This window comes from Electrophorus electricus, chromosome 14 (genome assembly GCF_013358815.1).
Source record: "Electrophorus electricus isolate fEleEle1 chromosome 14, fEleEle1.pri, whole genome shotgun sequence".
Taxonomy (NCBI): domain Eukaryota; kingdom Metazoa; phylum Chordata; class Actinopteri; order Gymnotiformes; family Gymnotidae; genus Electrophorus; species Electrophorus electricus.
This window is the reverse complement of record NC_049548.1, coordinates 19,222,134-19,245,284: the sequence shown is the minus strand read 5'-3', so window position 1 is coordinate 19,245,284 and position 23,151 is coordinate 19,222,134. Positions and strand designations below refer to the sequence as shown.

Genomic DNA, 23,151 nt, shown 5'->3' with positions numbered 1-23,151 from the left:
ACCATGTCATAACACTTTATTAGCCCTTTCTTTCCCAGGCAACTCCATAGCCAGCTCTGCATTATGGGTCAGAAGGATAAAACAACCATGGAGCGCAATACTGTGGCTCACCAGTATAAAACAAACACAGCTGCTGCTTGAATCTCACATCCAGATGAGCATCTTTAAGATACAAAAATGTAAAACATATCTAACAATTTCATCAAAATAGTGATACATCATACCACGCATAACTTGTTCTGTCAGTCATACTAGGCATGGGACCCTTTTTGTTAATATAAAGCTAGTTGTTGAACCCATAAATCTGTGTGTGTGTGTGTGTGTGTGTGTGTGTGTGTGTGTGTGTGTGTGTGTGTGTGTGTGTGTGTGTGCGCGTGCGCGTGTGTGTGTGTGTGTTTGTGTGTGTGTGTGTGTGTATGTGTGGGTGTGGGTGTGGCTTATTTCTCCTCAGCTTGCCTTCCTTGGGTTAACCAAATCTCTGCATTTTTAAAAATACCTTTTTTTTCTGTTCAGGTCTACTAATCCTGTTACAAACTCGCCAATGAAAAGTCAGCCTGTACTGATCTTCAGTCTCAATGTTTATTTGAGCAAAATCACAAGAATCAGTCAAATTAAAACAAATACATAAACATTCCTTTACCTCTGACATCACCTAATTGGAGCTTAGATCTGTCACATTAACATAAAATAATGACAGTACAATGATGAAACTACATGAAAACAAGTAATAACAAGTAATATCTCTAAGAATTTTGTCAACAGCATGCTTTGATATTTTATTATGGAGATAACTGATGATTTGTGTCTTATTACAGTGACAGTTTTAAAATCGTTGTGTGATAACTGTGTAAAATATTTCAGAAAATAGAAGTTGCATAGTTCTGCTATAAACAAGCTTTTTTCAGTTTTTGCAGGGTGATGGTGTTCCAACAGGCTGGCAGGGTTCCACAATGGCTTTGATCTCCCCGACCTCCTGGCTGGTATAGAAACCACTGACAGGTGTCCTGCGTATTTCTTTGTTTTTGTAGATTCTGGTCAGTTCGCCAGTGAACTGCACTTTGGCTTCATAGTTTATGCCCATCATCTTTACACTGCAGTGCATTCTGGGTGGAACTTCAATCTCTGTTGTCAGAGAGTAGATGGTTTTTTCAGTTGTGGAAGAACTACGAGAAAGGGTAAAAGCACCTTGACCTGACAATGTCAGTTTTATCCCTGCTATGAGAGGAACTTTACCACTGAATTCTGTTGTCAATCCAATTGTTAGTGACCCTGCGATTTGAAAAGATATTGTTTTTTCTATTGTTTTCTCCAGTTTGGCCTGCTGTTTTACAGGGTTACAGTTGTTATTTTCAGCTGTGAACTGTCTGAGTACTTGTAGGTCTTCTGATATTTCATATTTCTGAGGATTTCATATTGCACTGTACCTTTTCCAGGTAAAGGTATTTTAGGCTGTCTTCCCTTTGCTTTAATATATCCTAAACGTCCTTCATTTTTAACAACAAACATTTTTCCACAAAATTCCACTGCTAAGGGTGGAATAGCTCCATAGGTGGTTACTTTCCACTCTAAAATCTCAAAGTTATTCTCATTCACAAGATACTCAACATCGCCCTTAAAATTGCTGTAGGTAGCAAAGTCCGGAGAAGAATAAGTAACAAATTCGATTGTAATGCCATTACTGAAGCAAAGCTGACAGCCCAGTCTTGCAATGTACTGAATTTTTTTCCATTTCATATCATAGTAAAAATATGCATCTTTGGGTACTTGTGATGACTTCACCCATTTTATGTTGTCTTTGCCTTCTAATGCTTTCTGGTTCTCGATTGTTCCTCGACGCTGGTGGTGATGTGAAGACTCTGCAAACTCAGAACAAGCATGAAAAACTTATATATGGTGTTGGGGGGAACAAGGTACTAAATAATGCATTAGTGTGATATAATTATTTCCCGTTCTTACAGAGTAATATAATGTAATAACACCTTACAGTTTGGATTATTGTACTCACATTAGTTACTGACTTAATTAAAATTTCATTACTAGCATTACTTGTGTTTCTGAGCAAATAATAATGTAATGACATTGAATGTATTTAAGATGTGGAACTTTTTCACAAAGCTAATTTGTGCGTGAATGTCATGGCTAAAGCAATACACATTTTATTTTCTTATGTACAGATTCATAAAGGTTTTAGAGAGTAACTTGGAAGTAATGAGTAGTGAGTAGTGTTAATTCTTTCTTTTCCAGAAAGTGGTGATTGTGTGATCCCACTTCAGTGAAGTTTTTAGCATTTTGTGTCAGATTACTTTATTCAACTACCCCAGCACATTTTAAAAGGGCTTTTAAATATGCCCTTTGAGATTAGGAAATTATGCATATAGTGCATATAAAGATAAATTTAATGAGTAAATTTGATAACTACTCCATTCACCTGGCCTTTGGTCTTGTGGGGAGTCATATGAAATAGCAGCATGGTGAAAACTCATTTGCAGCAGGGCAAGAAGAATGACTGTAGAGAGATCCATCAGCAGCTGGAGTACTGTGCTGAGTCACCCAAAGCAGCTGGAGTACTGTGCTGAGTCACCCAAAGCAGCTGCAGTACTGTGCTGAGTCATCCAAAGCAGCTGGAGTCCTGTGCTGAGTCACCCAAAGCAGCTGGAGTCCTGTGCTGAGTCACCCAAAGCAGCTGGAGTCCTGTGCTGAGTCACCCAAAGCAGCTGGAGTACTGTGCTGAGTCACCCAAAGCAGCTGGAGTCCTGTGCTGAGTCACCCAAAGCAGCTGGAGTCCTGTGCTGAGTCACCCAAAGCAGCTGGAGTACTGTGCTGAGTCACCCAAAGCAGCTGGAGTCCTGTGCTGAGTCACCCAAAGCAGCTGGAGTACTGTGCTGAGTCACCCAAAGCAGCTGGAGTCCTGTGCTGAGTCACCCAAAGCAGCTGGAGTCCTGTGCTGAGTCACCCAAAGCAGCTGGAGTCCTGTGTTGAGTCACCCAAAGCAGCTGCAGTACTGTGCTGAGTCATCCAAAGCAGCTGGAGTACTGTGCTGAGTCATCCAAAGCAGCTGGAGTACTGTGCTGAGTCACCCAAAGCAGCTGGAGTCCTGTGCTGAGTCACCCAAAGCAGCTGGAGTCCTGTGCTGAGTCACCCAAAGCAGCTGGAGTCCTGTGCTGAGTCACCCAAAGCAGCTGGAGTACTGTGCTGAGTCACCCAAAGCAGCTGCAGTACTGTGCTGAGTCATCCAAAGCAGCTGGAGTACTGTGCTGAGTCACCCAAAGCAGCTGGAGTCCTGTCCTCGGTTACCCCGGCTTCCTGTGCTGTATGAAAGTCACTGAAAGTTGAGGAATTATGCCACCTAATTTTGAGATACCTTTTTTAAAATGAAATACACTGCACTATGAATATAATAGCAAAGAATTTGAAGTTGATTTATTAGCAGAGTAAAATACCTGGAGCACAATACAAACCCTAATGTCTTAGACCTCTCCCACAATGGGCTGGGCTGTCCTTGAAACCTCTGAAAAGTCCAGATGTCAAATATATATGCTTGAATATGCTTTCGTCATGTTTTCAGCAAGGAAATTACATATTTAATTTTATAGAAATTTGGTTGATCCTTTTTGTCATTTAAAAATAACAAGAGTCTTCTAATGTGCTATTTTAGCAGTTGTGCATATTCTTGCATATAAACACATGAGCCTGAGATGGCATTTTGTCAAGCTGTTCATTGGTGTCATGGTAGCTAATTACTTAAGGTACTCAACTAGTAATCAGAAGGTTACCAGTTCAAGCCCCATTACTACCAAGTTGGGCCCCTGAGTAAGCTGTTGTAGAAGGGGAAATATTAAGAAAAACTTACTTTTCCTGTGCTTGTGCACATATATTTGTGTCTACCAGCCTACCTGCTGTCACAGAATGCTCCCCCACCAGTCACGTGGTACTGCCCGCCGTGTGCAGTGGGACTCACGTTTGTCTTATTTGTAACCATACCCTCCATGATAGAACACACTTGCACAGGGTTTAGTGTTGTGTGTCTGTATTTAAACCCCTGATGGTGTGTGCTTCCTCGGTGGTCGTTGTTTGTGTAGTCACTGTTAATGTTATTATAGCCTCTGTTAAAGTTTTGGTCATCGTCATTAGCGTTATGTGTATTCATGTTCACCGTTAATGTTATGTGAGAGTGCCACCGTTGTCATATACGTTGTATGTTAATAAATGTTTGTCAAAGTCGAGGGAGTCTGTGCATCCTGCTCCACGCCCTGTGGCAATTACACCTGCCCACAAAATGTGAAATAAAACAACCCAGCCAACTTCTGAGTTGCCTATGTCAGAAAACGTGGGATAAAACGAGTTGCTTAGATTTGACTCCCCTTTCTACAACAGTAGGGTGTGGTGGAGAATGGACTTATGCATTTTTCTTAATGTTCATCTGTACTTTAGCAAATGGGCACACTTTGCAGTGTGTGTGTGTGTGTGTGTGCACAGACCTGACCTCAAGGTCTGATATTGGCTCAAACATTGTGCTGCTATGTTTTCTCTGGTAGCCACGTTTCTCTGAAGGTTCACATTGAGCAGTAGTGATGGCATCTCAAACTCTCATCAGAACACCAGACAATATTAAAATTGGATGTTCTGAACAGGCCTATTAAGACAGGGCACGAAGGATTGATCCTTGTGGTGTTTTGACCAAAGCAGGTCACAGACATTTCATTAAGACTACAGGGAATTGTGTTAAATTGTGTAAATGAGGTATAATATGTCCCCTTTAACCAACCTTGCCAACTCACACTGTACTGCCATAGAGGGCCCCTCAAACAATGGGCCATGGAGGGTCTCACAAGCAACAGCCAAGCCCCCAGTGCGGACGTTCTTCCTGGTGCACTACAGACTACAGGCCATCCACAGAAGAGTTTAGCAAGAGGCTGTTGTTCTGATCTGCTTCTGCTTTCTGATACAAGTCAGGTGCAGATCAAATGTGGGTAGTTCATTGTTCACAAAATTCACAAACTCTTAATAAAGAACCCTTCTATTAACCAATGCCTGTCAGTCAATAAGTGTAATAATAACGTTTTATAACTTATGAAGGATTAACCTTTTAGTTTATGAAGGTCCTTTTAATTAATTTTGTCTACAATCATACAAATGTTGCATGAAGAAAATTAGTCACACAAAAAAAAGCTAATTTACACTCAAGGTGTGTGATGGGTTATGCCATTCATAACCCATCATGCACATTATTATTATTATTATTATTATTATTATTATTATTATTATTATTATTGCAAATCCAAAAATGAAGGAAAACTTACCTTTCTTGTGCTCAGGAGTTCAATGCAGCTGTGATGTACAGGTGGCCAAATCTTAACAGCGCGTGCAGCGTCTGTGAAGCTGAGGTACTTCTCCCACGAAGCACTTCCTTGGTTGATGAAGACACACCACACGAACTGCCATATATATCCCTGCCCAGATGCAAATGTCTCCTTAGGACATGTCTGCTTACATGCACTTCTTTACATAGGAGCAGATATGAAGAATGAAGCAGAAAGGACACAGGCAATGTCATCTTTTGAAATGTCAGTTTGTCACAGTTAGGTAAGATAAGCCTGTGTGCTCAAGTGGAAGAAACTAGCAATGGCAGTTCTACATTTACACTTACCGCATTTAGCAGATAGCAACGAGCAGTGTTATAATTGCAGTTTCTCTTTCCAGTGTGCAGGCTGCACAGTTCAACATATGCTTTCTATATTCTACAAATGACTTCAGGGAAACATTCATTCCCAAGGGCTCTGGTTCAGTGTGTTAGTGTTGTAATGCTGGCGCGTTGTTCATTTGGTTTGACTTTAGTTTTTTTTGTCCCCATTTGCTATTTTCATGGTTAGAAATGAACATACCTGTACTGACATGCGCAAAGGGAAAATATAACATAAGGAACGTTCATCACTGGCACTGTGGTATAATAATGGAATCTATCTATTTTCTACGATGGTGGCAATAGACGTATATATACTATAGAATGTATATAGTTGCCGTACTCTGTCCTGGTTATACAGCCCAGTGTAACCACAAATGAATGACACTAGGTGTGTAGAAATCTTCCAGTACCTGAAGGAAGCCGTTCCTTTACAACAACAGCAGGTCAGTGCCGCCTAGCGCTGTCTGTTCAATACACCCCAACCCCCCAGTATCTCCCACCACAGGTGAGCTGAATACACTCAACTGCGTCCTCAGCCGTGTACTGTGTACTCAGTCAAATTAAGAGCTGTTAAGACATTAAATTTCGTTAGCCTGCACTGTCTAATCAGTTGTTTACATCTGTCATAATATGTGTGACGTGACGAATCAAACAGGATGCCGGGAAGAAGCACGATCAGACAAACGTTTATTCCACACACACAAGTGATACACAGCACACTCGCTATGCACATTTCAAACACCAACAACACGTATTACAACACAGGAGACATAGAAACACAAAAAAATTACAAATAATACAGAACAGGTGGACGACACGAGACGAACACACACACACAAAGACGTTTGAGGAGGGGGCGGGGGATAACGTGACACTATGGCAGTGCAAAGTAGGCATCATAAAATATACAATATGGGCAGAGTTCCATTTGCATGTGTAAGAGCTGTATTTCCATTTTACTAAATGCTGGGCAGCACACAGAACGTCTAGCTGCCAGACAGAGTTAAGAGGCTATGTAAAACCCTCATAATGAATGTAAACGACTAACAAGTGTGTGGAAGCATTAGTATTGGGGAGAGTGTGACCTCCTCAGACTGGAAGGAGAGAGAATGTGACCTCCTCAGACTGGAAGGAGAGAGAATGTGACCTCCTCAGACTGGAAGGAGGGACTCCAGCATCACAGGTGCCACATACCCTAACTGAAGGCTGTGAGGCAGTGCTGGAGACATAGCCAGACTGCTAATATCAGCCACATTGATGCATTATCTAATCATACCTGTTATTTCTGTGTTGTAACTCTCTTGCTCCCTCTCTATCTATTTAATGAAAATACATGATCAGTTTTACAGTATCTCTTGCTGATTCGGAGGAGTTTAAGAAAGAAGATGGTTTAGGACAAATTTGATAAAGTTGTGTGATTAGGGGCAGAAAATACTGGCTCTGGACAGAGAGGCCATGATGTCCATCTGAATACTGAATGCATATTTTAGATGGTAGGCTGTGTATATTAAAGGATGTGTATAATATAAAGGATAAACGACAAAGAGTAAAGAACAAAATTTCCTTTCACAACTTTGGTGTATGGATTGTCACTGTTTAAAACGGAATATGTATTTACAAATCTGACATGATAACTCAGAACAGCAGTGTCTTCATTTCCTTCAGGCTGCGGTGGGGACTAGAGAAGCAGATGCGGCGCACACGGATGTCTCTCCAGATGTGGAGTTTGTGGAAGATGGAGGTTACCAGCAAGGCATCTATGAAGCGTGGGAGCAGACACCCAGGAGCAAAGGGCATGCTGGAGGTCCAGTCGACTGTCTGCTTCCAGACGACTGTTCACATCCAGACGACTGTCTGCTTCCAGGCGACTGTTCACGTCCAGTCGACTGTCTGCTTCCAGGCAACGGATCACATCCAGACGACTGTTCACGTCCAGACAACGGATCACGTCCAGACGACTGTTCACGTCCAGACGACTGTCTGCTTCCAGGCAACTGTTCACATCCAGATGACTGTTCACGTCCAGACGACTGTTCGATGAAAATGTTTTGTATCTGAACAGGATTTGTATTACCTGTTGCTTCATGTATGTACCACAGCATAGCCTACTCTAGTTCAGAGTTTGAATATACTAGAAACATTATTTTGTCTTGTAGATCTGTACTTTCAAATAATGGCATAATAACACAGCTGTGAAAACCTTGAATATTGTCATATAACACTTCTCGTCATTTTGTAGTACTTTAACCGTGTTAAAGGTATATTTATATTTTAAGAATTTTACTATTCTTTATTATTGCTTCTAACACTACTTGTGATTTTTTAGCAAAAACGTTACAATTTTATTTTGGTCCTGCCGCCATCAGTGTTGATTTTGTTTGTTAAATATGAGCTGTTCGTATGCTAATGTTTTTTCAAAAGTCAATTTGTAGTCAAATTTTAAAACATTGTGGCTTTAAAGGTTGCAACTCTTATCTTATGGCTTTTCGATGCCAAGCCTAAAACAGATCTAACACAGAAGCGTTTTCATATTGTCATTTTATTTCAGTCTTCTAAGTACAACAGACTTTCTTCTGAAAATCCAGCTGTATTCAGCAGGCCATGTGGACAGGGGTGGAAGAGAAGACAATCTGCCACCCGCATCCCGCCATCCACCACCATGCAAAAGTTATTTCACACCAATCACAACAAACTGAAGTGCTTTTGTCAGCTTTCCTCTCTAAAGGAATGTGGAACTGATCATGTAGAAAGGTGGACTACAGATCCACAACCGCACTGGCTCTCAGTCACTCACTCAAGTTTCAATCAGTATTTATACACAGTCTGGCACCCTGGAAGACATATTTCCAGGAGGTTTAAGTGATTATACATAAATATACAATCAACTGTCTTAATATTATGGAATACATTGCTATATTGGCTGATACAGAGACTTGTGTTAGCATTACTGAAGCCATCACCTGCATTCAGTGTGATATTTCAACATTGACATTGATTACACCTAGTAATATACATATGGTCATGATATTTTATACAAATATTTGTGAATGTGTGAATATATGTACACATAACTGGTAACATATAACAATAATGCACAGGAAAGGAACATATCTTATTGTGCTGTCAGGGCTATGGGCAGACATTTTGGCATTCAGTCAGAGAACAGGACATTCTAGAGTAACACATCATTGTATAATAACACAGTAAAGTAGAGTAACATGAGGGTGCTACTGAAGGAGAAAAACAAATATTTTAATTTGTTCTTGTTTTGTCTGTTCCAAACAAGCAGCATTACGACCTATCTGACCTGCCAATCAACAATTTAAATGCCATAGTAACACAACCAGAAAGAAAAACATGTCTACTTTAAATTGTTGCTATCTGTGCATTGTCACATTTAAAGTTCATGATAAACTTCGGTTTTAGGGTGTAAAAGCACTTAACATTCAGTTCCTGGTTTCCAAACACACCCCTGAGGGTATCTTAGTTAAAAAACTAAATAAAAATTACCTTGTACATTACAATATAGTCCTTACATTTACTGACAGGATGACAGAACTAGAAACTTTGTCAAGCAGGCTTGTCAGTAACCCAGCCTCAGGACAGGCTGCTGGCAGTGGTAGACAGAGGGAGACAATAAACTATCCATATAAAACAGGCCTGCTTTCATTTTATATTGCACATAGATGATAAAGTACCATTTACAGTGGGTTGACTGCTTCAGTAGGAATATCAGTTGACTGGTTCAGTTCAAATTAGTTGGTCATTCATTGTTCATATGTGGCGTTGTTCATATATTTTGAAATAAAAGTTGATGTGGTGATGTACAAACAGATGATGGGGTCAACACTAGAGCCTTTCTTCTAGAAAATCATTGCTAGAGAGTACACTGAATCAGCGAGAGTATACTGAATCAGAGAACACTGAATCAGTGAGACTACACTGAATCAGAGAGAGTACAATGAATCACTTCCACATTGTGCAGAGACAGACCTGATCTCCAAATGCTGCGTGCTAATCATATGCACTCCATGTCTGTATGTACTATCCCAGTATTTAGACAGTTCAGGTAAATTCAGCATAAATGATTAGAAACGTTCCCTGTTCAGAGCATGCAGAATGTGGGTGATGTACAGTGAAGCTAAAATAGTAAAGTTTAAAAAGTCTGGAGACAGTCTGGATATAGAGCCTTGAGACAGAGTCTGGAGAAAGAGTCTGGAGACAGAGTCTGGAGATAGAGTCCAGAAACAGAGTCTGGAGAGATAGAGTCTGGAGATAGAGTTGAGAAACAGAGTCTGGAGATAGAGTTCCAGTATAGACTAAATGCTACTATGGCAGTGGTTCCACTGAAAGCTCTCATTTTAAAATCATGAGCATTTCATGAGTTGCCCTTCATTGATGACAGTGAACATGTTCTTCAATTACTTATTTGGTCAAATTAAGTTCTTGGTGCTTTATCTTAAATTTGAAAATCAGTGGACTAGAACTTCACCTCTAATATTATACCTACAATTTCACCCATATGATTAGGATTCCTGCTAGTCATCTCCAATGTGACTAGGATTCCGACAAAAAAACAAACATACAAACAAACAAAACAGTGAACTGGACTTTTGCACCTGCAAAGACACATTTAAAAATAATTGGAACGGGTGTCTACAAGACGAATGCTCTGAATCGCAGATAAAAGTAATACACAGAAATCCTGCTTAATGAGATTGGTGGTCACCAACCCTGCTCCTCCTGAAGCTTCAACATTCCTGCAGATTTCAACGACAACTCTAAACTCCAAAGGTTCGCCACAAAAACCTCCTCCATCTAGTGGAGGCCCCCTGACAAGCACACTGATTGGCCAGAGCAGGCGTTGCTGATTTGGGTTGAATCTGGGGTTTGTGGGAAGGCAGATCTCCAGGAGTTGGGCTGGTGACCAGGGTGACCATCATTTTGTGCATTGGTCCCCTCCGTATCCTGATCACTCTCTATCCCTAGCTGCTGCTACTGGCCCACGATGCTCATTGTCATCAGTGTTATTGGGCCCCTAGGAGCCCCTGCCTGCTATTAGCTGGAGCTGATGGGGGCCAGTAACTTACAAGAGTAGTCTGATCCTTCATCAGCACCCGTACCCTGAGAGATTGTGCCCTCACATACACTCAGACGCACGCGCACACACACACACACACACAGGAATGCTCGTTCTTGATTCTGCACTCCAGCAATATAGATTCAAAATGAGAGACGAAGTTTCCATACTAATGGTTGAGTATACATACTAATTTTTGAGTGTTCTCTGTCCAGATACCCTGTGCCATTAAACTGAGTGAGTATGTACAGGAGGTGACATACCTTCATACCTTGAATGGTTCATATTTTTTTATGAATGGCAGATATTTGTTATGAATGGGTGATGTTTGTTATGAATGCCCAATTGCACTCTGTAGACCTGCACAGTCACAGTGTCACATCTAAATGGTTGGTGTAGAAAACTAAACACCAGCAATGACACCAACAGAACCTGATGATCTTTGAACCGATATCTCTAGTGGACCAAAATGTAAGCTTCAAAGAACTAGATCCATGTTATGTGTGTCAGAGTCACATCTGATATCAGTAATAATCCACACTGGTTAACTATGACCTTTTTTTAAAATACCTCAGTTTTAGGGTAGCATAATCCTTGACTCCAGAATGTAATGTTTGTGCTTATTCCACTGTGTTCCCACATAAGTAACACAGGTAACAGCAAATATACACAATATTTACAAAAGAACCTACATTCAGTTTAGACCATACAAAATGTAATATATTGAAACTATATTACAATATATTCTATTTTGAAATTGGAATATGTCAACAGCATATTGCAATATTCTCTATATTCATATAGGGTGCATACACTCAGTGTTCACTGTATAAGATTTACAACTTATACAGTGTATGCATTTCATGGCATAATTTATTTTTTATACTGTATGATCTACCTAAAAGTTAGCTATATGCGTGTGATGATATATAGTAAAGATACTTCCAGAGTCCATACATACATACAAAAAATATGCAATCCATGTTCTACGTTCCAGTTCAAATTACATTCAAATGTTTATGCATAAACCGTTAGGCTTTTTTAAACATGACTAGATGTCTGATACAGAGAGAAAAGCAGCATCACAGTACACTGAAGATGGATTAATATTAGATAAACAAGGAATGTTAGCCTCACATCTCAAGGTTTGCTCAAATACAGTGGAACCAGATTCGCTAACAGACATTAAACTCTCAGTAAGGAAAAGTTTCTGGATTTTGTTTTCAATGTCTCTTTAATCTAAAAGTAAGCTCAATACCATCTCAAAGTAAACTGAGAATAGTATGAAGTATTATACATTTTAAATCCCATTAAATACCAGACTACCTTTGTCCCAAGTCCAGTTTTAGATTTCAAAAACAAGAGAAATTGCAAAATTGTCCCAGTGCAACCAAGGAAACATCTAATGTCGAGTCCACACTACACGACTTTAGTCCTGATTTTAACCCTGATTTTCCACTTGCCAACAGGTTTTGGGGATTGCTGAGTAAAGCCCCAGATCAGAGGTAAATCAATGCTCACTTAAGGCTTGAGAATCAGCTCTCGATTGCTATGTGTGAATTGTTCAAAGACGCCATCCGAGAGACTTGCCGATGTCCTGCAGAAAAATATCCAGCAAGCTAAATATCTGAGCCTGTCGACAAGTCCAATTACTGTAGTGTGAAAAGTGTTTGTAATGACTAGTAACAAGTATGACACCTAGTTACAGTGAATGAGAGACACGGGGGTAGCGCAATCCTGAAGGGGTGACTACAACATCAGCAAGCACGACTACAACAAAACTGGTCCCTGCTCTTTTTCCTCTGTTTTTCATTGCACTTTAGTGCCCAACAACTTGGATCTCTCTCTTCTGGCTGACATCCATTTTTGAAAGAAAAAAAATCCCTGCCTCATGCATGGTATCGCTTCATTCCCTGTATCACTTGTCACGTGTCACTTTTCAAGTGTTTTCATGACGAAGTTAGTAGACAGACACAATTGTGGGATGGTAAAAATTTTGTAATGTATGACACCCCAGCAATTGTAGTGTAAACAGTACAAAGAGCTGAATGATTTGAAAGTCATGTCCATGGCATAACAAATCTAGTTATAAACATGTATAACGTGTATAAGACTTATATCAGAGGAATGATAAATTACACTCATAGCTGCTGAAAGACAATACACAGTTCCAGACATCTTGGAGTTACATGTGTACCAGACCTGAAGGCTAACTGGGTTAATCTGGGTCTGTACATGTCTGAGGACCATAGCTGGGTTAATCTGGGTTTGGACATGTCTGAGGACCATAGCTGGGTTAATCTGGGTCTGTACATGTTTGAGGACCATAACTGGGATAACCTGGGTCTGTACATGTCTGAGGGTGGAGAGATAAGTGCGAGCTGTTTCCCTTTTCTTGAACCCTCTGACAGCAGCTACAGTAAGATACAAAAGTACTGGAAAGCTTCAGCCATAGATTTGGTAATACTAACCTGAGCTCAAAGAATCCTCAGAACAACAAAAGCTAGGGAGAATTTGTTCCAATTTAAAATGAATTAAAGTTGTAAACCTACCACCTGCCTAAACAAAACAGCTTGTAGGTTTCCATGAACTGATCTGTACAAACTAAGATACTTGCATTTGAAATTCAGCAAGTCCATGTTATATCTAAAGACCAAATGTAAGGAGGATCCGAGCACTAACATTAGCCCTATTTGGACAGGATTAGATTTACATGGGGTCCTGGGGAAATTTCTTTAAATAGGATTAAATTTACATGGAGACCTGGTGTAATGTCTTCTTTTACAGGTATTCCTCTGTCATTTTATTTCCATCCAGATCTGTTTTTCTCTCTCCTCCCCTGAGAAATTTACAGACCAAAGTACATGAGCTGTGTCTGAAATGCTCTACTCATTTACTCATTCACTATATATAGACATAAACAAACAAATATAACCCTATAAATATATAGGGCACACATAAGGGAGACAGCACATAGAATTTGAACACTGGTTTGTTCTAAAAATATCTTATCATGACCTTTCCTTGTGCAAATTAGCCAGAACATCAATAGTAATTAGACTAGCAGTACAATCACAACACATTGAAGTACGTTAGTTTTACTGCTCCAAATGTGTTTTCTGACTTTAATAATACCTAGCCACATACATTTTCCCATTTTATCAATAAAAGCTATCAAGTGAAATATTTATACCTATTTCATGAGCACAAGCTTCATGTATTCTGGTCCATATTACACTAGCATCGTGTGTACTTTGCAGCTCACCTGAAGTAGCAGACCAAAACCTGTCAACATGTCTGCTATACTGCCTGTCCTTCTAAATACAGCACTAATATCTGCCACAGGAAACCGCTATGCATTGTGTGAGGAAACCGCTACGCACTGCGGTACCTTTACCCATGGGCAATTCACTACATTTAAGGTGCACTATGGGTAACAATATAGTGAACTATATAAAAACTCTGAATTGGCCACTGAGACAACACTACAAAATGGCTGACATTATTTTCTTAATACGATACTAAGCAGGAAGTAGGCTGGAAATTTAGATACTCAGCAATCGTCTAAGTATTTTAGTCCCATCAGAATCCAAATCTCTGTGATTTTCCAGGCAATGTCATCACTCATTTAAAAAAAAAAGATTTTTGACAACTGCTACTAGCAATATTGAGTGTCCTAGCACACCAATGCACCAGAGATCCTCCTGAATCAGGAAATGAACAAATCAAGCAAAAAAAAATACAAAATTATAAAATGAAGCGATAAAAGTGAGACCCCGCAGGCTTATCAAAGGGAAACGATTATAATCGCAGCTACAGCTACAATCACTGTGAACTCCTTAAAGGTTTAATGTTAAACTAATGGAACTGTAAAGGACATGACGCACACATCCAGTTTAGTAGAAAACACACCACACTAGAAACTCGCTCATCCTGTATTAATTGTAATGCCATCCAGAGTTTCATCACTGAGGAGACATGTAAAATGTTTCATTAGAAACATCCTCCTGATAAATGAATCTAATCCAAATAGGGTGATCACGGGATCACGGGATCACTGGATCACATGGTCACATGATCAATGGATCACAAACTTTGGTTACAAAAGAGACAATACTTAATGAGGGATTATCAAAACATTAGAGTTAGGGGTTAGGTTTATGGCAGGGGTTGGGGGTTAGCATTAGGATCACCCACTGGTTTACTGTGCATGGCTGTGAGCTAAGATATATGTGCAAGTAGCCTTGTTCTTAAATTCCTAGGTTCATTTTTCTAAAGCAGTGGAGAGCAGATTCAAGCTTCGTAGGTGCTCAAGTGTGCAACACAGATTTTGCCAGGAATTTAGGGCATCCTGTTTTGCCACTGGATGGTGGTTAAACACATGGACAGGCCTAGCTGATCTAGGATGTGTTAAAACTCAAAGGTCAGTTTGGACTGGCTCCAGTGAACTAGAATGAGACTATAGGCAAAAGCTGAAAGACATACAGGAGAGGAATAGCAGGGACTCGTGGAGTTTGTAGTTTTCTGAGCGAGTGGAAGACTTTTTTTTTTTTCTTTCTTCCCTTCTCCTCGAAATGAAAAAGAACACAGTGCAGGTGAAGAAGACAGGAAAGACCTCTCATCCCCCCCCAGATCTACAGAAGAGAAGAACAGAACAGAAGAGAGGAACAGAGGAGGTGAGTGTAAGGATGGAGAACAGCCGGTTATTAAAGAATCCATTTAACCATTCGCACTTTCACACAATTAGCTTTATTTGCCACATAATAGGACCTGTCAGAATATCTATTGTTAAGATTTAAAACAAGAGATTTAAAACTAAGAATACAAAATAAAGCCCACACAACCAAAAGCATTGTCAGCATCTGAAAAACACATGGCAATGAGTACAGGATTGTGGAGGTAAATGTTTAAGACTCTGTGATTAATATTATGAAAAGACTGTGATTAATATTATGAATAATAATATTATGATGGGAATGAGTGAGTTTGATTAACAAACCTTTCTAGATAAACTGTAGAAGTAACTTACAAGCAAATAAAACATGAACTAACTGAGAAATAGAAACATAAAATGTTTAACAAGCATGAAGATTATGAAAAAGGGAATATACAAACCATAAAGATAGCGAAGGTGGAAGGGCCTGGATTTACTGCTAAGGTAGCGTACATACTTATTCACTTATTCACTTTTGAGTGAGACGGATTATAACACGGTGTTATATGGACGAACTTTAACACGGGCGTGATAGGGAAACTGAGCTGGGATGAAAAAAACAGGTCACATCATGTCCTGCTCAGCAGGGTCATACCTTCCTCTCCGGATATTTCTGCATACAAAAAATATGAGAGGGTGAGGGGTGGAGGGAGGGAGGGAGAGAGAGAGAGGAAGAGAAAGTGAAAGAGGGGGAGTGAGTCATATAAAGGAAATATAAAGTCATATAATTACTTATCTATTGCTCATAATCCCAACAAAGCAAAATACAAACCAAAATCCACTAGATGACATTGCATTAGTGTGTTTCATCAAGTCCTTCACAATGACAAAACTGATCGGTTCCTTATATGTATATAAGCTACTCCACTGGTAGGGCAGTGGGTGTGTTTTACAGACCATACGAGTGTCGGGTGGGTTTTACAGTTACGGGTGTGTTTTACAGACCATGTGGGTGGGTTTTACAGTGGTGGGTGTTTGTTACAGAGCATGTGAGTGTGTTTTACAGTGGTGCTTTTTTTTTTTTACATACCATGTGGGCATGTTTTACCGTGATGAGTATGTTTTACAGTGTCGGGAGTGTTTTCCAGTGGTGGCTGTGTTTTACAGACCACGTGAGTGCGTTTTACAGTGTTGGGTGTGTTGACAGTCCACGTGGTTGTGTTTTACACTGTTCGGTGTGTTTTACAGACTATGCTGTTACAAGTAACTGTAGTACGCGGGCCAGAGGAGGATTTTCTCACTTGAAGCCCCAGCCTGTGCCTCCCAGCACGATGGCTGCCAGCAGTATGGCTCCAGCCAATGAGCCAATGATGATGTTCGTGCCACTCGGTCCTGCAGACAGGGTGTGGCAACCATACAAAGACAAAAACAGACCCATCACCACACAGCGAGAACAGGCAACTAAAATCACTCAGTAACAGACTAATAACAGGTGTGTCACACCTATGGTGGATATGCCTAGAACAATTTTAGCAATTATGTTACAATTAACTTTACTATCAGGTAGCTCTAATTTAATTTATAGAACAATGTAGAGGTAGTCAAAATGATGCATATGTTAGTATGGGTACTAAAATGGGACCGTCCTATGGAAACCTCTTTGTTATATTCGTTGAGAAACATTTTTGGGCAATACACTGAATACCCTTACAATTTCTGAGATACATTGGTGACTTTTTTGGTATTGCTACATACACATTAGAAGACCTCCAACTGTTAATTTCTTTATTCTCCAAGTTCCACCCGGCTCTTAAATATTCAACCTACAGATTCTCATTCTTATTTGCAGTATGATTCTTATGACCTATAAACAATCTGCTGTTAAGACTACAAGAATTCCCTTGGTGCTGACATATCATCTTACAAATAAAATACTGGCTAATATATATAAACACTTCAGAATCCTCCAGGACAATGCAGAGACCACATCTCTTTTTAAGGATCCTCCATTAATCTACTACAGAGACAAAAACATCAAAGACATGCTCGTCAAGAGTGAGATAAATGATCATTCAGATAATGGCTGTGGTACTGTAGCCTGCAACCACTCTAGATGTGCTACATGTACATTTATTAACAAAGCCACTACAATAACTGGTACAAAAGGATCAATATTCATTACCCATTCCTCCTCATGCATCACTGTGGGAGTTATCTACTGTATTAGTTGTAAGAGATATAATCAGCTTTATATTGGAGAAACCAAGAGATGACTTGCTGATCGGTTTGTTGAACACCTTCATACCATCAGAATGAAGGATTTGTTGCTTCCAGTGCAAAGGCATTTTAATACTAATGGACACTACATTAATGAAGCATTTATTTGCATTGCAAGTTGTTGCTATAGCATCAATGAAGTTGGGAAACCCAAAGAAGAAGACCTGATCTACAATCTTGGAACTTTAGAGACCCATGCAATGAATGTTATGATTTAGACTAAACATCTACTATTTTGAACTGAAACTGGTTTCATCTCCTAGAACTTCAGAAGCACTTTGCTTTCACATTTTTTAATGAAGGACCTTTGACCAAAATGCTATGTTTCTCTGGGAACTTTGTGTACTATACTGTAACCTTGTGTACTACACTGTAACTTTGTGTTAAACTCAACATCTAAGTTTACTGTACGCTGCATTCCAGTAGATTCCTGTTACTCCCTGCAATCTTGTGAGATTACAAAATCAACGCCAAACCTTTGTATTTCTCGGGCCCATCCGGAAGCTCAGGGTCAGGGATGGGGTCGTACACGCTGCAGTCCTTGCCTGTGTAGTCTGAGTCACAGATGCACTTCACCTCATTGCTACATGTCTGAGAGGAACAGCCACAAGTGTGAACACTAAAGTGGAGCAGGACTAGGAAACACCTCACTTTTACACAGATACAGTAAAAGTCTCACATTTACACAGGTACAGAAAACAACCCATATTTACATTACACAGCTATAGTGAATACCCCGGATTTACAATCCACAGATATAGGAAATGCCTCATATTTACAATACACAGGTGTCAAAGAATCCACATTAAATATACACACATATAGTACATATCCTAAATGTAAAAAATACCTACACAAATATATTGTGAGGGAAAAAAAGCTGTTTAAATGTTATGTACAGATGTAGTTTTGAGAATTTATGCAATGTTTTACATACAGAAATATTCAACTGATTCTAAATTCTAAATTTCGATGCAACCAAAATTAACCAGTGCACGTAGTTAACGTTGCATTTGTAATGAAAACACACACAGTGTGTAATCTTGATAGCTGCTGCAATGTCATTTCATATCACTAGGTTATGCTGTTGTGTTACGGCATGGTAAAAAAAAGAATTGAGCATGAAAAATATCGCAGTAAAATGTCTGACCCACAGCATAACAGACACACGGTATATTGAGCATGCACCATATCCGCATGAGACAGGCAGTATATCAGACATTCAGAATATGATACAGGCACCATTCAGATATGGAGTATACCAGATCCATAGTATATCAGACATGCATCTTATCAGACACACAGTATCTTGGACAGGCAGCATATCAACCCAAGACATATCAGACCTGTAGTATGTCAGATTCATAGCATATCAGACCCTCAGTTTGTTAGAACACAGGCATATCAGACCCACAGCATATTAGACCCATAGCATATCAGCAACGCATCATATCAGACTCAAAGCATATCAGCAATGCAGCATATCAGACCCATATCATATCACTAATACATCATATACAATCCAAAGCATATCAGACATGCAGCATATCAACCCAAGGTATATTGGACATGCAACATATCAGACCCACAGACCGGTAGTATATCAGACCCACAGTATATCAGTGGACAGTTAAACATGGAGTCTGATTGTTGAGTTTGGGCTGAGAGTTCCTGAATATGGGCTATGTTAGAAACGTCTGTTGTAGTAATTTGTTGATACATCACTGTACCACATTTCTATTGGCCTTTTTATACATTTTCTCTACTGACAGGGCAAATAGTCTGAATGCTTTTATATATATATATATATATATATATATATATATATATATATATATATATATATATATATATATATATATATACACACACACACACACACACACACACACACACACACACACACACACACACACAACACATACAAACACATATGTATGTATAAATCAATGACATGGAAGGGTTACTCATTAAAATGGATACAACAACTGCATTATATGTATCACCTGAATGTCTACAATGTCTGTACTAATAAGTAGAAACAACTATGAAAAGCTTTATGGCAGAAAGAGGGTGAGAACAACCAGCAGCACTTCAGAGGCAGGTACATTTACTTAAGACTGTCAGTTATATATATTTCAGAACAGTGGCTATATTTACTTTAGAGTGGCTGTTATATTTACTCCAGAGTGGCAGTTATATGTACTTCAGAGCAGCAGGTATATTTACTTCAGAGTTGCAGTTATATTTACTTCAGAGTGGCTGGTATATATTACAGGTAGTTTACCCCATGGTCGGAGCAGATGCGTGAGGGAGAAGACCCTGGACATGTGGACAGATTAAAGGTCATGACAGGGAGACAGCGGTGGTCCAGACACATCATGTTGGGACCACAGGGAGTGCCGTCCTCCACGTAACCCAGATCAGAGCCATCCTCCAATACAGCATGACCTCCACTGTATACACACAAACACACACACACACACATATATATATATATATATATATATATATATATATATATATATATATATATATATATATATATATATACACATATATATACATATATATATATATATATATATATATATATATATATATATATATATATATATATATATATATATATATATATATATAAACCAGATCAGAGCCATCCTACATCACGGCATGACCTCCACTGTGTACACACACATACACCACATACACTCAACCCAGATCTGAGCCATCTTCCAGCATGGTGTGACCTCCATTTTGTACACAAACACTCACTCACACACACACACACACACACACACACACACGCAAAAGGTTATCACTTTGCAACAGTGAGATATATCCTCTTTCCCTAAAGGTCTCTATCTCCTTGTATCTCTTCTACAGTTTCTGGTAATTCAGTATTATAGCTTTGCATACACACATAACCACACCCACACACAAACACAAACACAAACACACACACACACACACACACACACACAAAACTCTTACCGGCAGTCCAGGTACTTGTTTTGATGGTAGATTGTGAGACTTGTAACTTCGCCTTGCAAGTCTCCATATCGAGGTTTCATCGTCATATTAGTGCATAACAGAAAACCACACAGAACATCCCTGAGGGGTAGAGAGAGAGACAGGCAGAGAGAGAGAGAGACAGGTACAAAGGGAGAGACGGGTAGAGCGAGAGAGAAAGAGAGAGAGAAAGATACAAGCAGAGTGAAAGACAGGTAGAGAGAGACAGGCACAGAGAGATACAAAGAGAGAGGGAATATGTTTCAGAAAAGGTCAAGAAAAAACACAAGAAACAAACGAGATTTATTTCTGCCTTCTGTCTCCTTCTGTCTCCTTTTCTCCTTCTCTCACTCTGTGTTCTTCTCTCTGTCTCCTTCTCTCTCTGTCTCTCAGTTTTTGTTATTTAAAAGGGTTTTATGACCAAAACACAAACAAGAATGTTTAAACACAGATGATGGACTGCAGTATGTACAGTATATAATCTGTACAGTATATATACACCGTGATGTGTGTACATACATATTTTACAGCGAGTGTTGCTGACTCTGTTCTATCCGAGTAAGATCTGCAGTAAGCGATCATCCTCCAGTGTTTTAAATTCTGGAGGAACCCTTTAGAATCTGTGCTTCGTGTCTCGAAGTTGTCCGTCTCTTTCTCTTTCTCTCTCTCTCTCTCTCTCTCTCTCTCTCTCTCTCTCTCTCTCACTCTCTATCTGATTCTCTCACTCTCTCTGTCTCTCTCTCTCTCCCCCTCTCCCTCAAACTCTCTCTCTCTCTGACTCTATTTCTCTTGTACTCTTTGTGAGAGGTTATTCATAGCACAGGGTTTAAAGGGCAGGGGAGGATGGAGTGTGATATTCAGTTGTTCTGGGTGGAGGCTACAGTTTGGGTGTGGCTATAGTGTGGTGTGTGGCTACAGAGGAAGGTGTGGCTACAGGAGGAGATGTGGCTATAGAGGGGGTGTGGCTATAGAGGGGCTGTGGCTACAGAGCAGGGGTAGCTATAGTGGAAAGATACACACTGTTTGTTGCACTGTACCCAGCCTTGACCACCTGGATCACGGCCACAGCTGCCCTTCTCTGTCCCCTCTGTGTTCAGCTTCTCATAGCAGATCCGATCTGCAGCGTCTAACACACACACAGACAGACAAACGCACACACACGCACACACGAACACACAGACACACACACACACACACAAACACGCATGCACACGAACATACACAAATGAACACACATACAAGCACATTAATACACACAGACACACACACACACAAACGAACACACACAGAGACACACACAAAAAAAGACACACACACAGAACACAGAACACACACGAAAGAACATGCACATACATGCACACACAAACACACACACATAGACATTCTTTTCATTTACTACATTCAACAGGTCCAGAAAAAATCTAAATCATGCAAGCAGGTGCACTGTTGACATTTCTTCTGCTGCAGAGCTTTGTGTGTGTAGTGTGTAGCACTTGTGTGAATGGATAGGATGATCACGATGCAACTCCTTCCCCAATGGCTGGAAAAGCTATAAGAGTAACCTCTAAATGACCCCTGAATAACCTCTGAATGACCTCTGAATGACCTCTGAATGTCAGAGAAGAGCTGACATTGTGTGTGTGTGTGTGTGTGTGTGTTGTCACCAGTCTGGTGTTCTACTTACTGTTCCCCCACAGTGCTTGACACTGGGCGTCTCTGGTCTTGCAGCGGCCTCCATAGCAACGACCCTGAGAGAGTGAGTTCAGAGAGCAGTGTACTGTGGGATCATCTGTGGATCATCCGACCGTGTGCACACTGAGAGTATGAGTGAGTAGAGTCCAGTACCTGTCCTGAGTCACACATGTAGCCGTCCAGTTTGTGGACATTAGGAGGGCACTGCAGGAGAGACAGAGAGACAGGGGCAGGTGAGTGTGGGCGGGGCACTGCAGGAGAGAGACAGAGACAGGTGAGTGTGGGCGGGGCACTGCAGGAGAGAGACAGAGACAGGTGAGTGTGGGCGGGGCACTGGAGGAGAGAGAGACAGAGACAGGTGAGTGTGGGCGGGGCACTGCAGGAGAGACAGAGAGACAGGGGCAGGTGAGTGTGGGCGGGGCACTGGAGGAGAGAGAGAGAGACAGGGGCAGGTGAGTGTGGGCGGGGCACTGCAGGAGAGAGACAGAGACAGGTGAGTGTGGGCGGGGCACTGGAGGAGAGAGAGACAGAGACAGGTGAGTGTGGGCGGGGCACTGCAGGAGAGACAGAGAGACAGGGGCAGGTGAGTGTGGGCGGGGCACTGCAGGAGAGAGACAGAGACAGGGGCAGGTGAGTGTGGGCGGGGCACTGCAGGAGAGAGACAGAGACAGGGGCAGGTGAGTGTGGGCGGGGCACTGGAGGAGAGAGAGACAGGGGCAGGTGAGTGTGGGCGGGGCACTGGAGGAGAGAGAG

General features: G+C 40.6%; 1 protein-coding gene and 1 pseudogene across 3 annotated transcripts in view; both read right to left on the bottom strand.

The window, feature by feature from the left end:
* Positions 1–537: 537 nt before the first annotated feature.
* Positions 538–4,228, bottom strand: LOC118242386 (annotated as a pseudogene).
* Positions 4,229–8,206: 3,978 nt separating this feature from the next.
* adam11 (ADAM metallopeptidase domain 11) overlaps positions 8,207–23,151 on the bottom strand; it is a 37,113-nt gene continuing 22,168 nt past the window's right edge. For 2 of the 3 annotated variants that reach the window (XM_027029643.2, XM_027029645.2), the window contains 8 exons: positions 22,552–22,602; positions 22,391–22,454; positions 21,727–21,832; positions 20,689–20,808; positions 19,982–20,150; positions 18,171–18,285; positions 16,719–16,809; positions 15,500–16,090 (listed from right to left, as the gene is read on the bottom strand). In XM_027029643.2, the coding sequence (XP_026885444.2) occupies positions 16,042–16,090; positions 16,719–16,809; positions 18,171–18,285; positions 19,982–20,150; positions 20,689–20,808; positions 21,727–21,832; positions 22,391–22,454; positions 22,552–22,602 (765 nt within the window). In that variant the 3' untranslated portion in view covers positions 15,500–16,041. Of the gene's footprint in view, positions 15,398–15,499; positions 16,091–16,718; positions 16,810–18,170; positions 18,286–19,981; positions 20,151–20,688; positions 20,809–21,726; positions 21,833–22,390; positions 22,455–22,551; positions 22,603–23,151 lie in introns of those variants that run through there. The other variant, XM_027029644.2, reaches the window with a different exon arrangement.